This window comes from Periplaneta americana, chromosome 11 (genome assembly GCF_040183065.1).
Source record: "Periplaneta americana isolate PAMFEO1 chromosome 11, P.americana_PAMFEO1_priV1, whole genome shotgun sequence".
Lineage (NCBI taxonomy): Eukaryota > Metazoa > Arthropoda > Insecta > Blattodea > Blattidae > Periplaneta > Periplaneta americana.
The window spans coordinates 160318190-160337558 of record NC_091127.1 but is presented as its reverse complement, the minus strand read 5'-3'; the positions used below and the strand labels follow the sequence as shown (position 1 = coordinate 160337558).

At 35.2% G+C, this 19369-nt stretch overlaps 1 protein-coding gene across 1 annotated transcript in view; it reads right to left on the bottom strand.

Moving 5' to 3' along the window:
* Positions 1-10019: 10019 nt before the first annotated feature.
* The window catches only part of LOC138709512 (protein obstructor-E-like), a 53544-nt gene continuing 44194 nt past the window's right edge, over positions 10020-19369 (bottom strand). Inside the window, exon 5 of the mRNA XM_069840332.1 lies at positions 10020-15678. Coding sequence (XP_069696433.1) covers positions 15636-15678 — 43 coding nt within the window. The 3' untranslated portion in view covers positions 10020-15635. The remainder of the gene's footprint in view (positions 15679-19369) is intronic.

Sequence of the window (19369 nt, the reverse complement as noted above, 5' to 3'; positions counted from 1 at the left end):
TTTACACGTGTATTGTATAATACTCCAATAGATGCACAGGTTAGTAAAAAATTGTGGGCAGAAACAATTCGTATAAGTCAATGCCTGTAATAGGAAATGTGTGTGAACCTGCCAATCAGATTTGATCACTTTACCCGTGTATTGTATAATACTTTAATAGATGCACAGGTTAGTAAAAAATTGTGGGCAGAAACAATTCGTATAAGTCAATGCCTGTAATAAGAAGTGTGTGTGATCCTGCCAATCAGATTTGATCATTTTACCCCTGTATTGTATAATACTCCAATTGATGGAGAGTTTAGTAAAAAATTGTGGGCAGAAACAATTCGTGTAAGTCAATGCCTGTAATAGGAAATGTGTGTGAACCTGCCAATCAGATTTGATCACTTTACCCCTGTATTGTATAATACTCCAATAGATGCACAGGTTAGTAAAAAATTGTGGGCAGAAATAATTCGTATAAGTCAATGCCTGTAATAGGAAATGTGTGTGAACCTGCCAATCAGATTTGATCACTTTACCCCTGTATTGTATAATACTCCAATAGATGCACAGGTTAGTAAAAAATTGTGGGCAGAAACAATTCGTATAAGTCAATGCCTGTAATAGGAAATGTGTGTGAACCTGCCAATCAGATTTGATCACTTTACCCGTGTATTGTATAATACTCCAATAGATGCACAGGTTAGTAAAAAATTGTGGGCAGAAACAATTCGTATAAGTCAATGCCTGTAATAGGAAATGTGTGTGAACCTGCCAATCAGATTTGATCACTTTACCCGTGTATTGTATAATACTCCAATAGATGCACAGGTTAGTAAAAAATTGTGGGCAGAAACAATTCGTATAAGTCAATGCCTGTAATAGGAAATGTGTGTGAACCTGCCAATCAGATTTGATCACTTTACCCGTGTATTGTATAATACTCCAATAGATGCACAGGTTAGTAAAAAATTGTGGGCAGAAACAATTCGTATAAGTCAATGCCTGTAATAGGAAATGTGTGTGAACCTGCCAATCAGATTTGATCACTTTACCCGTGTATTGTATAATACTTTAATAGATGCACAGGTTAGTAAAAAATTGTGGGCAGAAACAATTCGTATAAGTCAATGCCTGTAATAGGAAATGTGTGTGAACCTGCCAATCAGATTTGATCACTTTACCCGTGTATTGTATAATACTCCAATTGATGGAGAGTTTAGTAAAAAATTGTGGGCAGAAACAATTCGTGTAAGTCAATGCCTGTAATAGGAAGTGTGTGTGATCCTGCCAATCAGATTTGATCACTTTACCCCTGTATTGTATAATACTCCAATTGATGGAGAGTTTAGTAAAAAATTGTGGGCAGAAACAATTCGTGTAAGTCAATGCCTGTAATAGGAAATGTGTGTGAACCTGCCAATCAGATTTGATCACTTTACCCGTGTATTGTATAATACTCCAATAGATGCACAGGTTAGTAAAAAATTGTGGGCAGAAACAATTCGTATAAGTCAATGCCTGTAATAGGAAATGTGTGTGAACCTGCCAATCAGATTTGATCACTTTACCCCTGTATTGTATAATACTCCAATAGATGCACAGGTTAGTAAAAAATTGTGGGCAGAAACAATTCGTATAAGTCAATGCCTGTAATAGGAAATGTGTGTGAACCTGCCAATCAGATTTGATCACTTTACCCGTGTATTGTATAATACTCCAATAGATGCACAGGTTAGTAAAAAATTGTGGGCAGAAACAATTCGTATAAGTCAATGCCTGTAATAGGAAATGTGTGTGAACCTGCCAATCAGATTTGATCACTTTACCCGTGTATTGTATAATACTCCAATAGATGCACAGGTTAGTAAAAAATTGTGGGCAGAAACAATTCGTATAAGTCAATGCCTGTAATAGGAAGTGTGTGTAAAACTGCCAATCAGATTTGGTCACTGTACCCGTGTATTGTATAATACTCCAATAGATGCACAGGTTAGTAAAAAAATTGTGGGCAGAAACAATTCGTATAAGTCAATGCCTGTAATAAGAAGTGTGTGTGAACCTGCCAATCAGATTTGATCACTTTACCCGTGTATTGTATAATACTCCAATAGATGCACAGGTTAGTAAAAAATTGTGGGCAGAAACAATTCGTATAAGTCAATGCCTGTAATAGGAAATGTGTGTGAACCTGCCAATCAGATTTGATCACTTTACCCCTGTATTGTATAATACTCCAATAGATGCACAGGTTAGTAAAAAATTGTGGGCAGAAACAATTCGTATAAGTCAATGCCTGTAATAAGAAGTGTGTGTGAACCTGCCAATCAGATTTGATCACTTTACCCGTGTATTGTATAATACTCCAATAGATGCACAGGTTAGTAAAAAATTGTGGGCAGAAACAATTCGTATAAGTCAATGCCTGTAATAGGAAATGTGTGTGAACCTGCCAATCAGATTTGATCACTTTACCCGTGTATTGTATAATACTCCAATAGATGCACAGGTTAGTAAAAAATTGTGGGCAGAAACAATTCGTATAAGTCAATGCCTGTAATAGGAAATGTGTGTGAACCTGCCAATCAGATTTGATCACTTTACCCGTGTATTGTATAATACTCCAATAGATGCACAGGTTAGTAAAAAATTGTGGGCAGAAACAATTCGTATAAGTCAATGCCTGTAATAGGAAATGTGTGTGAACCTGCCAATCAGATTTGATCACTTTACCCGTGTATTGTATAATACTCCAATAGATGCACAGGTTAGTAAAAAATTGTGGGCAGAAACAATTCGTATAAGTCAATGCCTGTAATAGGAAATGTGTGTGAACCTGCCAATCAGATTTGATCACTTTACACGTGTATTGTATAATACTCCAATAGATGCACAGGTTAGTAAAAAATTGTGGGCAGAAACAATTCGTATAAGTCAATGCCTGTAATAGGAAATGTGTGTGAACCTGCCAATCAGATTTGATCACTTTACCCGTGTATTGTATAATACTTTAATAGATGCACAGGTTAGTAAAAAATTGTGGGCAGAAACAATTCGTATAAGTCAATGCCTGTAATAAGAAGTGTGTGTGATCCTGCCAATCAGATTTGATCATTTTACCCCTGTATTGTATAATACTCCAATTGATGGAGAGTTTAGTAAAAAATTGTGGGCAGAAACAATTCGTGTAAGTCAATGCCTGTAATAGGAAATGTGTGTGAACCTGCCAATCAGATTTGATCACTTTACCCCTGTATTGTATAATACTCCAATAGATGCACAGGTTAGTAAAAAATTGTGGGCAGAAATAATTCGTATAAGTCAATGCCTGTAATAGGAAATGTGTGTGAACCTGCCAATCAGATTTGATCACTTTACCCCTGTATTGTATAATACTCCAATAGATGCACAGGTTAGTAAAAAATTGTGGGCAGAAACAATTCGTATAAGTCAATGCCTGTAATAGGAAATGTGTGTGAACCTGCCAATCAGATTTGATCACTTTACCCGTGTATTGTATAATACTCCAATAGATGCACAGGTTAGTAAAAAATTGTGGGCAGAAACAATTCGTATAAGTCAATGCCTGTAATAGGAAATGTGTGTGAACCTGCCAATCAGATTTGATCACTTTACCCGTGTATTGTATAATACTCCAATAGATGCACAGGTTAGTAAAAAATTGTGGGCAGAAACAATTCGTATAAGTCAATGCCTGTAATAGGAAATGTGTGTGAACCTGCCAATCAGATTTGATCACTTTACCCGTGTATTGTATAATACTCCAATAGATGCACAGGTTAGTAAAAAATTGTGGGCAGAAACAATTCGTATAAGTCAATGCCTGTAATAGGAAATGTGTGTGAACCTGCCAATCAGATTTGATCACTTTACCCGTGTATTGTATAATACTTTAATAGATGCACAGGTTAGTAAAAAATTGTGGGCAGAAACAATTCGTATAAGTCAATGCCTGTAATAGGAAATGTGTGTGAACCTGCCAATCAGATTTGATCACTTTACCCGTGTATTGTATAATACTCCAATTGATGGAGAGTTTAGTAAAAAATTGTGGGCAGAAACAATTCGTGTAAGTCAATGCCTGTAATAGGAAGTGTGTGTGATCCTGCCAATCAGATTTGATCACTTTACCCCTGTATTGTATAATACTCCAATTGATGGAGAGTTTAGTAAAAAATTGTGGGCAGAAACAATTCGTGTAAGTCAATGCCTGTAATAGGAAATGTGTGTGAACCTGCCAATCAGATTTGATCACTTTACCCGTGTATTGTATAATACTCCAATAGATGCACAGGTTAGTAAAAAATTGTGGGCAGAAACAATTCGTATAAGTCAATGCCTGTAATAGGAAATGTGTGTGAACCTGCCAATCAGATTTGATCACTTTACCCCTGTATTGTATAATACTCCAATAGATGCACAGGTTAGTAAAAAATTGTGGGCAGAAACAATTCGTATAAGTCAATGCCTGTAATAGGAAATGTGTGTGAACCTGCCAATCAGATTTGATCACTTTACCCGTGTATTGTATAATACTCCAATAGATGCACAGGTTAGTAAAAAATTGTGGGCAGAAACAATTCGTATAAGTCAATGCCTGTAATAGGAAATGTGTGTGAACCTGCCAATCAGATTTGATCACTTTACCCGTGTATTGTATAATACTCCAATAGATGCACAGGTTAGTAAAAAATTGTGGGCAGAAACAATTCGTATAAGTCAATGCCTGTAATAGGAAATGTGTGTGAACCTGCCAATCAGATTTGATCACTTTACCCGTGTATTGTATAATACTCCAATAGATGCACAGGTTAGTAAAAAATTGTGGGCAGAAACAATTCGTATAAGTCAATGCCTGTAATAGGAAATGTGTGTGAACCTGCCAATCAGATTTGATCACTTTACCCGTGTATTGTATAATACTCCAATAGATGCACAGGTTAGTAAAAAATTGTGGGCAGAAACAATTCGTATAAGTCAATGCCTGTAATAAGAAGTGTGTGTGAACCTGCCAATCAGATTTGATCACTTTACCCCTGTATTGTATAATACTCCAATTGATGGAGAGTTTAGTAAAAAATTGTGGGCAGAAACAATTCGTATAAATCAATGCCTGTAATAAGAAATGTGTGTGAACCTGCCAATCAGATTTGATCACTTTACCCGTGTATTGTATAATACTCCAATATATGCACAGGTTAGTAAAAAATTGTGGGCAGAAACAATTCGTATAAGTCAATGCCTGTAATAGGAAATGTGTGTGAACCTGCCAATCAGATTTGATCACTTTACCCGTGTATTGTATAATACTCCAATAGATGCACAGGTTAGTAAAAAATTCGTATAAGTTAATGCCTGTAATAGGAAGTGTGTGTGAAATTGCCAATCAGATTTGATCGCTTTACCCCTGTATTGTATAATACTCCAATAGATGCACAGGTTAGTAAAAAATTCGTATAAGTGAATGCCTGTAATAGGAAGTGTGTGTGAAATTGCCAATCAGATTTGATCACTTTACCCGTGTATTGTATAATACTCCAATAGATGCACAGGTTAGTAAAAAATTCGTATAAGTTAATGCCTGTAATAGGAAGTGTGTGTGAAATTGCCAATCAGATTTGATCGCTTTACCCCTGTATTGTATAATACTCCAATAGGTGCACAGGTTAGTAAAAAATTCGTATAAGTTAATGCCTGTAATAGGAAGTGTGTGTGAAACTGCCAATCAGATTTGATCGCTTTACCCGTGTATTGTATAATACTCCAATAGATGCACAGGTTAGTAAAAAATTCGTATAAGTTAATGCCTGTAATAGGAAGTGTGTGTGAAATTGCCAATCAGATTTGATCGCTTCCCCCGTGTATTGTATAATACTCCAATAGATGCACAGGTTAGTAAAAAATTCGTATAATAATAATGCCTGTAATAGGAAGTGTGTGTGAACCTGCCAATCAGATTTGATCGCTTTACCCGTGTATTGTATAATACTCCAATAGATGCACAGGTTAGTAAAAAATTCGTATAAGTTAATGCCTGTAATAGGAAGTGTGTGTGAAACTGCCAATCAGATTTGATCGCTTTACCCGTGTATTGTATAATACTCCAATAGATGCACAGGTTAGTAAAAAATTCGTATAAGTGAATGCCTGTAATAGGAAATGTGTGTGAAATTGCCAATCAGATTTGATCGCTTTACCCGTGTATTGTATAATACTCCAATAGGTGCACAGGTTAGTAAAAAATTCGTATAAGTTAATGCCTGTAATAGGAAGTGTGTGTTAGGTAGCTTGGAACGGAATAGGCTTTGGTTTAGGATGGAGTTCGTCTGTATAGCCACAGGGAACATTTTGCAACATTTTGCAAATGCCTGTTACTATATATATGTATGTCACCTAGTGTTGTTGCTGTTATTCTGTTGTTATTATTCTTCAGATGTTTTTTTTTTTTTTTACCGGTAGTGTAGTTCCTGGTACAGAGCATCTTTTTTCTCCACTAAGGAAATATATTTTCTATATAATGCATATATCTAACGAGAGTATTATGTTTCTCATGATTTGTAATCGTAGTGTTGCTGCTGGAATACGGATACTTTCATTTCACTATTTGTAAGCAATTGTATACATTTTTGTAAAATATTTAAAACTGAATAGATACCAAATTAAGTCCCCATAGAATCCCAAGATATCACATATGATACCTAGCATAAAACAAGAGATCATGATAAAAATTTTGATTGGTTAGTGTTTGTCTTTGTATCGCCAATTAGCCTATAAATAATATTTTAATTTTTTTTTACTTTAAATTTTTCTTGAAACTGAAGAGAATATACTAATAAATACGACCACTAGTATTAATTAGTAATGTGCGTAACCAAGCAAGTGTTGAGGCAAAAATATTAAATTTATTCTGGAGAACATTGTTATAAAAAAGTAATATTTAATATCTTGCTGTTTTATTTTAATGGCATAGGGAAGAGGATACCATAGATTAAATATGCTCTAATATAGGGAAAAGAGTACGTCAAGGATGTCCTTTATCACCTATACTGTTCAACATCTACTTGGAGGATTTAGTGAAGAACTGTTTTCAGAACATGGGAGGAGTGATAGTAAGAGGAAGAAGAATAAAGTGCATAAGATTTGCTGATGATATGGCTTTGTTAGCAGAAGAGGAGATGATACTAAGGGATATACTATAGGAGCTAAATGTCAGCTGTGAGCAGTATGGGATAAAGATAAATGCAAACAAGACGAAGACCATGGTCATAGGAAGAAAAATAATGAAGGTAAACTTACGAGTTCTAAATGAGGCAGTAGAGCAAGTGGACAGCTTCAAATATTTGGGGTGTACTATAAGCTGTAACATGAGCTGCTGCCAGGAAGTCAAAAGGAGGATAGCAATGGTCAAGGAAGCTTTCAATAGAAAAAGGAGCATCTTTTGCGGACCTCTGGAGAAAGAGACTAGTGAAGTGTTTTGTATGAATTGTGGCATTGTATGTGGCAGAAACGTGCACATTAAGACAAAGTGAAGAGAAGCGAATAGAAGCATTTGAAATGTGGATATGGAGAAGAATGGAACGTGTAAAGTGAACAGACAGAATAAGAAATTAACCTGTGTTTGAAAGAGTGGGTGAAGAAAGAATGATGCTGAAACTGATCAGGAAGAGGAAAAAGTATTAGTTAGGTCACTGGCTGAGAAGAAATTGTCTACTGAAGGATACACTGGGATATGTATAGACCAAAGAAATTTCTTGAACATTTCAAGCTGCAATTTGATATTAGAACGCAATAGGCCTATTTAAAAAAAGAAAAAGAAGTTGACGATGATGATAATGGTGAAAAATGATTATCTTCAAAAAATCGCATTTGTGTGGGAAGAAGACACCTCACCTTCTTCTTCAAAATCCAACCATGGTCCATGTTTTATGTCTTATATATAATAATAATAATAATAATAATAATAATAATAATAATAATAATAATAATCCGTGGTACTACAGTCCTTTAAGGGCCCTGATCGACCAGCCGGCTGCTAGCCTCGCGCTTACATGCCGAGGCAGAGGTGGACGATCATCCAACCAGAATGGGGTTATCGTGTGGTAAGCACGATATATATATATATATATATATATATATATAATACGAATTTCTTAATTATAATTTTCTGTGTTATAATTAAATGTGATGAAGACATTGTAAATATTGAGTTCCTCTAAATATTATCAATAACTATTTGAGTTTCATAGTGCTATATTATAATATATATTAAGTTTATTATTTATTTCAGTATCTTTTCAGCTACTTAAAAAATTGTAATATATAGTGTGTGTATGTGTGTGTCTGTTTTCCACACAGGCTTTCAATGTCAGGCCTATCTTGTGTGCCAAATATTATGGCACTTTATAACAGGGTTAGAACCCTAACATACTTATCTCAGGTAAAATAGGGTTCTCTGTAAAAAATTGGAGTATAATAAAACAGGGTTAGAAGTTGTTTCGAAAAGTTCCACAAATCTCTCCAACGGCGTTAATATGTATCTTCAAATGTTGCACCTTAACGTTTGTAAACAAATGTAAATATATTAATCGTTCACTTATTTTGTAGGAGTATTTCATGCTGTTGTCGGTGTATGATAGTAAAAACATCTGTCGCTTGTGATAGGAACATTGAAGAAGAGCGGATTTAATGCCAACAGCACACACTATAAATTCTGTATTCTGATAATTAATGTGTCTTATCTAAGAATTAACTTGTATACAAGTTGAATGATGGATCATAATGAAAGAGAAAGGTATTCCACAACATTTAATATCAGCAATTAAAAGTTTATACGTTCAAAATAAAATTGTAATTGGAACATCAATGGAAAGAAAGAATATAGCAGCAACAATAAATAAAGGAGTAAGACAAGGGTGTCCACTTTCACCGTCACTTTTTAATATTTATATTGACAAAATCGTAATGGATTGGCAGATGGATTTAAATGAACATTTTAAAATTAAAAAAAATATATTCGTAGATACATTGCACTTTGCGGACGACCAAGTTTTAATATCCAGTTCTGAAAATGGGGCACAGAGGGCTCTATTCCAATTAAATAATATAAGTAAAAGTTTTAGCTTAAACATTTCAATTAATAAAACAAAAGTTTTAGCATTTAGAGGAGCAGATACATTAAGAGCCAAAATTGTCTTGGAAGGAAAAATTATTGAACAGATAAATTGTTTCAATTATCTTGGGTGCAACATTTCTTATATGAAGAATGAAGATATTCAAAACAAGATTAATAAATTCAGCTATGTATGCGGTGTCATTAATAGATCCCTAAAAACTACTAGGAAAGAAACAAAAATTAAATTTTATAAGGTAATGGCAGTGCCAATGTTGCTTTATGGGTCTGAATTTTGGATCCTGACTAAAAAAGAAGAAAGAAGAATAGAAGCAGCAGAGATGAAATTTCTAAGATCTGTAGCAGGTTACACCTTATTGGATAGGAAAAGAAGTGAAGATAAAGGGGGGGAACTAAGCATTTTTAAATTAATAGACAGAATAAAACAATATAGAAACGATTGGAAACAACATATGCAAAGAATGGAAGTAGACCGCATACCAAAACTGATGATGAACTATAACCCAATAGGTAGAAGAAATGTTGGTAGACCGAAAACAAGATGGGCTCAACAGTGTTAAAAAAAATGAGACCGGAACGAGCCTTATAAGGCTTAATCCATGATGCTGATGATGATGACAAGTTGAATGATATTTTTTAATTAAGTAACTTGAGAAATGATAGAGTGGAAAAGCAGAAAATTGTGAAATTATAGGTAAATAAATTTGAGAATTAAAATAAAAATAATTTATATAACTTGGTACTCTTTTTCTTATTAATTTATTTGTGTAACATAATGGTAATATATCCATTCGTCAATACTAATAAAATTAATATATACATTATTTAATATTTGGATGTGCGTTTAGGATATATTAAAGGAATACAGGATTTGACAATTATCATATTTTACAAATAAAATAATTTTAATAATATTACTAATCCAATTACATTCCATACATTCCATTGTCTGGATGAAAACATCATTGCATTGTCTTTCATGTCTGTTATCTAAACAAAACTGGTTTCATAGTTCACTTCCAATGAGAAACTGTAACACTTAACAAACTGTGAAGGGTAACAATTTAACTTATAGGTAACGTGAAGGAACACTGTTTCTGGTATAGTACTCGTTAAGAGAATAAGAAAAATGATATGTAGTAATGTAGTAAATAAGTAGTAAACAATACAAAATAATTAGCAAAAGAACAGCAGTTTCCTATTTCTTCTAAACGGGATAACATCTGTAAGTATGTAAATTAAAATCACTCTTATGTTATATTGTTTTTTTAATATTATTGAAATGAAATAATAGATGTTTCTAATAGCAAAATGAACAGGGGAAAATATTGAAGAAAAATACTTAAAAGAAGTCAGAAATAATTACAATTAAATTAAAGTTAATTACGTTAAAAGACAAATAATATTATGTTGGACATACAAGTAGCTGAAAGAATAACCATTAGCTATAAATTCAGACTTTCTAATCACGAGATAGAGTGTCTATTACATATGTTATCTAATTTGTCTTATGTTTGTTCTCTTCATAGTACGAAAACACAGTATTATCATAGTCTAGTATACTCAGTCACGAAGCTAAATTTGTAATAAATATGCATCCATAGATAATTGCTAACCACTAGGATCGCTACTATCGCTTCATTACAGATAATGCGAAATAGTAACTGCACAGTCTATTGTTCCTAGCAACCTCGACAACTCAAGCTTCGTGACTGTATATAATAGACTGTGGTATTATCATTTTCGATGCAACTTTGTAACCATGACATCCATTTCAATAATAAATGAAGTTTGTAAAAGTTGTATTTCCGGTGTATATTCGATGACCATGACATTCCTCTCGGTAAAGCAAGTAGGCGAAGTTTCTAGTACCAGGTTTCATGTCTAAAATCAGATTTTGTATTCACCCGAGAGGGAAGATCCTTAGAGAATGGCGGTGCAGTGAATAAGGCGGGAAGTAGAGTGGTGTGTGTACACTGCTCAAGTTCCTTCAAATTAAACTGACTTGAAGCTCTGTTTACACAGTAGTAGCGAACAGATTGCTCTCGGAGGAGAACGTATTTTCACTTCCTTAAATCAGGTCAGCTGCTGTCAGAAAGGAAATGAGCATGTTTGCACATTCTATTAGTTCACAGGAATGTTTGGAAACCATGTTCTTCTCGGAACACGACCAGAATCACCGAACTCAATGCACAAATGTTTGCGCTCCAAATGCATTTCCCCAGAGATCTGATTTCTTGCTCTGCTACAAATTTTTACAATCTCTGATTTTTTTATACGTCCTACCGGGATTTATTTGAAACCTACATTTTGTAACATTATGATGGGAATATGATGTGACTCTGATGAGATGGTGTCGGTACAACAAGGCATTACACCATAGGGACAAAAGACAAACATCCATTTATGATCATGATTATTGTATGCCTTTTCTTCATATAACGTATTGGGTATTTGAATATTACCATCCCGAGATTTTCTTTCGATATGAATACATGCAATTTTCTTGACCAGTGGTTCCCAAAGTGAAGGTCATGCAAAGAGCAAAGGGGGTTGCGAGATGATTTACAAAATAAAATAAAAGACTCATTATTAACAAACATTTATTTTGCGTTTAGAAACGTAAACAACGCTAAACATAAAAATAAAAAATCTATAAATAGTTATAAAATGAAGAATAATTATTGTGACTGTTACAATTTTACTACGTCATACTACTTTTCACCAATAAAACGGTACGAAAGGTTGTCTTTCAACCAATCATGACTGCTTATCGCACAATTGTATTGCTACCATAGCATTTGTTTAATTTTATTGCTTCTCTAGCATTTCTTTTGTTTTTATCACTACCCTAGCATTTGTTTCTTTGTTTGCCAACATTTCAACCTGCAAATTCTTTACGGTACTATAAAACATGCTTTGCGGTCGTCATTTGTTTACAGTATAGACAGTCAACTGAAAATGGCGGATCCTTTCAAACGTTTTGGTGAAGCTAACATTTAGTGAAGTATTTCAGTAAGTCAATTAATATTTTATTGTATTAGAGTACTTTATTTCTTCTAAACTTTATATACTTTCTTTTAACAGTGTAATAGTCAATTAAATTCCACTCGAGTTTTGATTTGCTCTAGATAAATTAAAACCTCTAGTTAGATTACTGTTGATAAATGTATTTTTTTATTTTTTGAGAAAGTAATGTCTCAGATCTGGACTCAGTATTTGATACATACACATACCCATAGTGATATAATTTTAAAGTTCAAAGCGATTTCTCTCTTTTGTTTTGGTGGCAATCATAGACAGAAATTTATTTTGCATAAAAACGAGGTTGCAAATGTTACAGTATACAAAATTTAAGGTCTTCTTTTTCAAGCTCGAGGTATTCCTTTGAAACAAAATTAGTCTATGCTTTCCGAAAAAGGTCTTATTTCAACATTCCATCATTAGGTACGTATTTCAATGATTTTCCCCTACATATTTTTTGCAATTTCATCCAGATGAAAGCAGCGGATTCAGTATCAGTCTGTGATTGTCGCAATTGTTTTGAATTGTTTCTGGAAAATACTCAAAAAGCTGTTTTTTAAAATCGTACTTCTGGTTTTGAGTAAAATTCTACTGGTTTTAAGTAAAATTATAGTTGTTACGATTTTACAGGGATTTGTATTTTTATTTATTTAGTTATTTAACGACACTGTATCAACTACTAGGTTATTTAGCGTCGATGGAATTAGTGATAGTGAGATGGTATTCAGCGAGATGAGGCCGAGAATTCGCCATAGATTACCTGATATTCGTCTTAGGGCTGGGAAAAACCTCGGAAAAAAACCCAACCAGGTAATCAGCCCTAGAGGGAATCGAACCCACGCCCGAGCGCAACTCCGGATCAGAAGACAATCGTCTCTGCCGCCTGAGCTAAGCCAGTGACTTGAGGGATTTGTATTTTTCGAATGCAGTCAAGAATCTGTACGAAATGAGAGAAATTCGCGAACGGAAATATCACCCCAAAAGTGGATCGCTCCTTCAAAAGGAACCACTGGTCTTCTAAACAATTTAACATAAATGTATTTAGCGACACAAAATTAAATATTACATGAAGATGAGATCAGCAGAGAAGAAATATAGATCTGCTAGGGAATGTCTAATCCTGATACTTCTCCATGGCGACTTAAATGCTTTATCCTATTAATTTTTCTCATTTCGCGCCCCGTGTGCAGAAACAAAACATACAACACAGAAGAATGCATACACTTGCGGAAATTGACTAATTTATTCCCATTTAAATCATCAGGAGCAAAAAAGCAATTTCTAAGTTACATCCCTGAGCAGTGATCACATGCCGAGGGGAAGTAAAATAACCTTGCACATTGAAAGGGACGATAGGGTTCACGTAAATGAGTAGAAAACCTAAGTTGTATCATGTTTTGTGATTAAAAGCCCGGTTAATTAGAAAATTAAGTTTGAAGTTTCAGAAGTCCGGCAACATCGCCGCTAACACACGCTTCTCGTGATACAGATGTACAGAGGTCAACGAACTCGGTGTGTCTCGGTAGGTGAGCTGCTCTCTGGCACGACGTTGCCACTTGCTCGCATCGTGCAATGGCTTGAATTTAGAGGTATTTAAAATTAAATTTACACGAAAACCGTGCACGCTATTGAAATGTGCCAGAAGGATAAATTATTTTTTATTGGATTTTCTATCGATATAGACTAAAATCGCGATCCTACTCGCAATAGTTACCGAATAAGAGATTATTAAATATTTCGGGGAAAAAAAAACTTTTTTCTGAAAAAAAAACTATGAACTTTCCACGAAATTATATTATATTTTTATATTACATACAACATGAGCTATTCGCTCTGGAAATCTGCAAGGCTATTTCACTTCCACTCTGTATAACAGATTGGCCATCCCCATGTTAAAAACGGTAACAAGTAGAAGAGAACAACTACCAAGATCGCCACTGTCGATTGGTAACGACCGCTAGATGGAAGTACAGTTGCTCCATGCATGTGACTTCTTTTGCAGTAACTAGATGGCAGAATAGTGAAATTAATAAAAGTTGTTGCCTTCAAAGTTCATACGGCTGATCAATCTGTTATATGTGATCTGGGGTTACATGTACTCATACCCAGTCCATGAGATTAGAGCATGAGATATGAGAAACTTTCCTCTCCCAACCACAGTGCTTACATGGACCGTTAGTGACTCTCTTGTCTTTTGAAGCGAAAACGATCTCAGTATCTTTTTGTCATATGTATATTTAGTAACAGAAGGAATTTAAGGTAGGTGTCCCTGATATGGCCATGCTAAGGTTTGAGAATTTTTCTAACCGCCATTTTGAAAAAAAATGTAAACCACTTTTTTTTTACTCGTTCTCAGTCTAATGGACTTTCTTAAAACAATTTCCTTTCCCCATAAAAATAGCTTTAATTGTCCAAAAAGTCCCAAATTCCAAAAGTCTACCTAGTGGCCATATCAGGAACATGTGCACATGATATGGCCACCCTTGTTCCATGTTCTACAAATCGTGATTGTTTTCAGTTTGATAGCGCAGTTGTGTTAAAATTAAATAATTTTGGTGTAAAATGAATAAAAATGACACAATAATCTTTTTTATAATTCAAAAGTGTAGTCAAAACACGTTTTTTCATAAAAAATTAATTTGTTTTTCTTAAAATACAAAATTTTTGCATAATCCCAGCTATAAGGCATGTAAATTTGTCAGGTGAAAAAATAAAAGTGAAATGAACTTGATATGGCCATGGTGCATTTGATATGGCCATATCAGGAGCAGGTAAGGTTTCACGAAAATCGTTTTTGATAATGAACAACTCGTAAAAGATACGTCATCAACTACAACACCAATCAACAGAACATTAAAAACTGAATGGAGTACGATGGTTTTCATGAAACAAGTCTTAAAAACATGCATAAAACAAAGGAGAGTTACCAGAGAAAAATAAGAAGAGGTCACATGAAAACCGCAAAACAGGCAACTGACGCCATATTGCTCAACCTGACTGGATGGAAAACGATCAAGTGACATACCAGGGATGCCCTTTCACTGAATGCTGCTGCAATTTAGCGGGGGGTGGCCATATCAGGAACATGGCCATAACAGGAGCACCCACCTTACTTAAATCAGGTTGTGGAGTGTGGACTCTCAATTAAGGATTTATCTTTTCTCATACATGGATCATATCACAAATTAGATTAATGAATATTCTACCATACTTGGGACGAACGAGTAGGGAGATGAACATGAAGTATTCTCGAAGATCTGGTGAGGTTCAGCTGGGACTGCGAAGATAAATAAGGAAGATGCATATTTGAGTGTCGTGCGAGTTTGGTCACGAAAAGAATATACACCGTGGCCATAAAAGGGCAGTTCGTGCTTCTCTCTTTCACCACTGGGCGCTGACACTAAAGTTCATACACAGTCCTTGTGCTCGTACCTCGGGTTGTACGAATGCTTCGTGTTTCGTGACGCCGCGCCGCCTTTTAATTGTGGCTCCTCTTCCCGTCATCGTCGTACCACTTTTCACTGCAATGAAAGTCAATAAATATGTATTAGTAGACGATCTCGAAACAGAGAGAGTGGAACAATTATGAAAGGACGGGAAGAATGTGGGGCAAGCTGATCGGTACAATTTTCTTCAGTAATTTTTAATGTCTTTCATCAGTTTTTATCACTTCAAAAGTAAGAAAATTTTGATAATACTTTCAAAAATGATGTTGTCTGTTTTAACCATTTCCTGGATCATTCTGTAGTTATATATAAACTGATTAAATTTCCGTCACACTGTAAATGCGATTTTAATCAGTTAATTTTGTACGTTATTACACAAATGAAGCGTTTGTCGAAGAAATGACAAAGAAATACTTTTTTTCGGTTTGCTCCTCTCGTTGATATCTTACCACTCATAGCCTACGTCTCAATACCTAATAGTTTTATCATAAATGGGATTCATACTTCCGACAGTTTTTTTTTTCGGGTAAACCGTTATTCAAATACTAAAATTACATTTGACGTTTTGGTTACTTACAACCTAAACGTTCTCTTCTTAAAATTAATGCAGTTATACCCTTTTCACCCTTAATATTGTCTGTGTTTCTATGTCTGTTAGCCTCTCGCTCTCCCAGTCTTCTGTTCGAAGACCTCTCTACTTTGTGTGTTGTCTGTCCCACTGATTTGTATATTGTTTGTCTCTTTTTTCTTGCGTATTATCCGTCTCTCTGTCTTGTATATTGTCTGTCTCTATCTTGTGTGTTGGCTGGCTGTCATACTTGTATGTTGTCTGTCTTGGCTGCCACACTTGTATGTTGTCTGTCTCTATTTTGTGTGTTAGCTGCCACACTTGTATGTTGTCTGTCTCTATTTTGTGTGTTAGCTGCCACACTTGTATGTTGTCTGTCTCTATTTTGTGTGTTAGCTGCCACACTTGTATGTTGTCTGTCTCTATTTCGTGTGTTAGCTGCCACACTTGTATGTTGTCTGTCTCTATTTTGTGTGTTAGCTGCCACACTTGTATGTTGTCTGTCTCTATTTCGTGTGTTAGCTGCCACGCTTGTATGTTGTCTGTCTCTATTTCGTGTGTTAGCTGCCACACTTGTATGTTGTTTGTCTCTATTTTGTGTGTTAGCTGCCACACTTGTATGTTGTCTGTCTCTATTTTGTGTGTTAGCTGCCACACTTGTATGTTGTTTGTCTCTATTTTGTGTTAGCTGCTACACTTGTATGTTGTCTGTCTCTATTTTGTGTGTTAGCTGCCACACTTGTATGTTGTCTGTCTCTATTTTGTGTGTTAGCTGCCACACTTGTATGTTGTCTGTCTCTATTTTGTGTGTTAGCTGCCACACTTGTATGTTGTCTGTCTCTATTTCGTGTGTTAGCTGCCACACTTGTATGTTGTCTGTCTCTATTTTGTGTGTTTGCTGCCACACTTGTATGTTGTATGTCTCTATTTTGTGTGTTAGCTGCCACACTTGTATGTTGTCTGTCTCTATTTTGTGTGTTAGCTGCCACACTTGTATGTTGTCTGTCTCTCTTTTGTGTGTTAGCTGCCACACTTGTATGTTGTCTGTCTCTATTTTGTGTGTTAGCTGCCACACTTGTATGTTGTCTGTCTCTATTTTGTGTGTTAGCTGCCACACTTATATGTTGTATGTCTCTATTTTGTGTGTTAGCTGCCACACTTGTATGTTGTCTGTCTCTATTTTGTGTGTTAGCTGCCACACTTGTATGTTGTCTGTCTCTATTTTGTGTGTTAGCTGCCACACTTATATGTTGTATGTCTCTATTTTGTGTGTTAGCTGCCACACTTGTATGTTGTCTGTCTCTATTTTGTGTGTTTGCTGCCACACTTGTATGTTGTCTGTCTCTATTTTGTGTGTTTGCTGCCACACTTGTATGTTGTCTGTCTCTATTTTGTGTGTTTGCTGCCACACTTGTATGTTGTCTGTCTCTATTTTGTGTGTTTGCTGCCACACTTGTATGTTGTCTGTCTCTATTTTGTGTGTTTGCTGCCACACTTGTATGTTGTCTGTCTCTATTTTGTGTGTTTGCTGCCACACTTGTATGTTGTCTGTCTCTATTTTGTGTGTTTGCTGCCACACTTGTATGTTGTATGTCTCTATTTTGTGTGTTAGCTGCCACACTTATATGTTGTCTGTCTCTATTTTGTGTGTTAGCTGCCACACTTGTATGTTGTCTGTCTCTATTTTGTGTGTTTGCTGCCACACTTGTATGTTGTCTGTCTCTATTTTGTGTGTTTGCTGCCACATTGTCTTGTATGTTGTCTGCCCCTCTGTGTTGTGTCTTGTTTGTCTTTGCGCGTATTTTTTATTTCTACCTCTGCTTTCTGTGTATTTCTGTCTCTCTGTATTGTGTCTGTCTGTGTTTTTTCTGTTTTTGTCTATATCTATAAATCTGTCTAGCTATCTCTATCCTATTTTCTGGGTATATTAGTGTTTCATTGTTCGATGAGTTTGTACTTATCCTTATTTATTTGTATATTCCTTACTTGAAAATTTCTCAGTCTTCAAAACTTGTTACAATTTTCATCTCATTCAATTTTATTATGGTATTGAAATGAAGTTGTTGCTTCTATAATTGTACACATGAATCATTGCCTCTCAATAAAGTGAATTTTGACATTACCCCATTCACTTTCGTCCTTGCATTTCTTTAATTTTACTATACTTTAATATCTTCAAATGAAATTAAATTATGTTTCATTTAACGACGCTCGCAAATGCCGAGGTTATATCAGCGTCGCCGGTGTGCCGGAATTTTGTCCCGCAGGAGTTTTCTTACATACTAGTAAATATATTAACATGAGCCTGTCGCATTTAAGCACACTTAAATTCCATCAACCTGGGCCGGGATCGAACCTGCAACCTCGAGCACAGAAGACCAGCGCTATATCGACTACGCTATCCAGGCCGACCCTCTTCAAATATATAAATTCACATACTCTAATTATATTACCTTAGATTTATTTGACTTACTGTCAATACTACTTTGAAACCAAAGAGGTTGGGATGGGGACACAATAAGACAATGGTATGGCGTTCACAAAAAAAAATATATTATTTGAGAATATCAGTGGAAACTGGTTTGTTAGTCGATTGCGTTAATTACTAATCCTGTATATCGAAAAAATTTGTCCCTTCATTACTTTTTTCACCAATAACCAGAAATAACTTTCAGGAAATCGGATCCGATTCATTTAGGGGCCTCTGTGAGAAGTCATCAGTTGACTGAGTTAGGGTTGTGGCATTTTGATTACTAAACAAAATGGTAACGCTTCTTAGCAACCGTTTCCAAGTGCCGGACATATTGATGATATTGCAAAATGTAGCCTTGGGTCTAAAATCCACAAACGATTAGGGAAAACACGGGAATTTTACTTGAAGCAAGTAAAGAGATAGGTTTGGAAGTAAATCCCGAAAAGACAAAGTATATGATTATGTCTCGTGACCAGAATATTGTACGAAATGGAAATATAAAAGTTGGAAATTTATCTTTTGAAGAGGTGAAGAAGTTTAAATATCTTGGAGCAACAGTAACAAATATAAATGATACTCGGGAGGAAATTAAACACAGAATAAATATGGGAAATGCCTGTTATTATTCGGTTGAGAGGCTTTTATCATCCAGTCTGCTGTCAAAAAATGTGAAAGTTAGAATTTATGACAGCTATATTACCGGTTGTTCTTTATGGTTGTGAAAC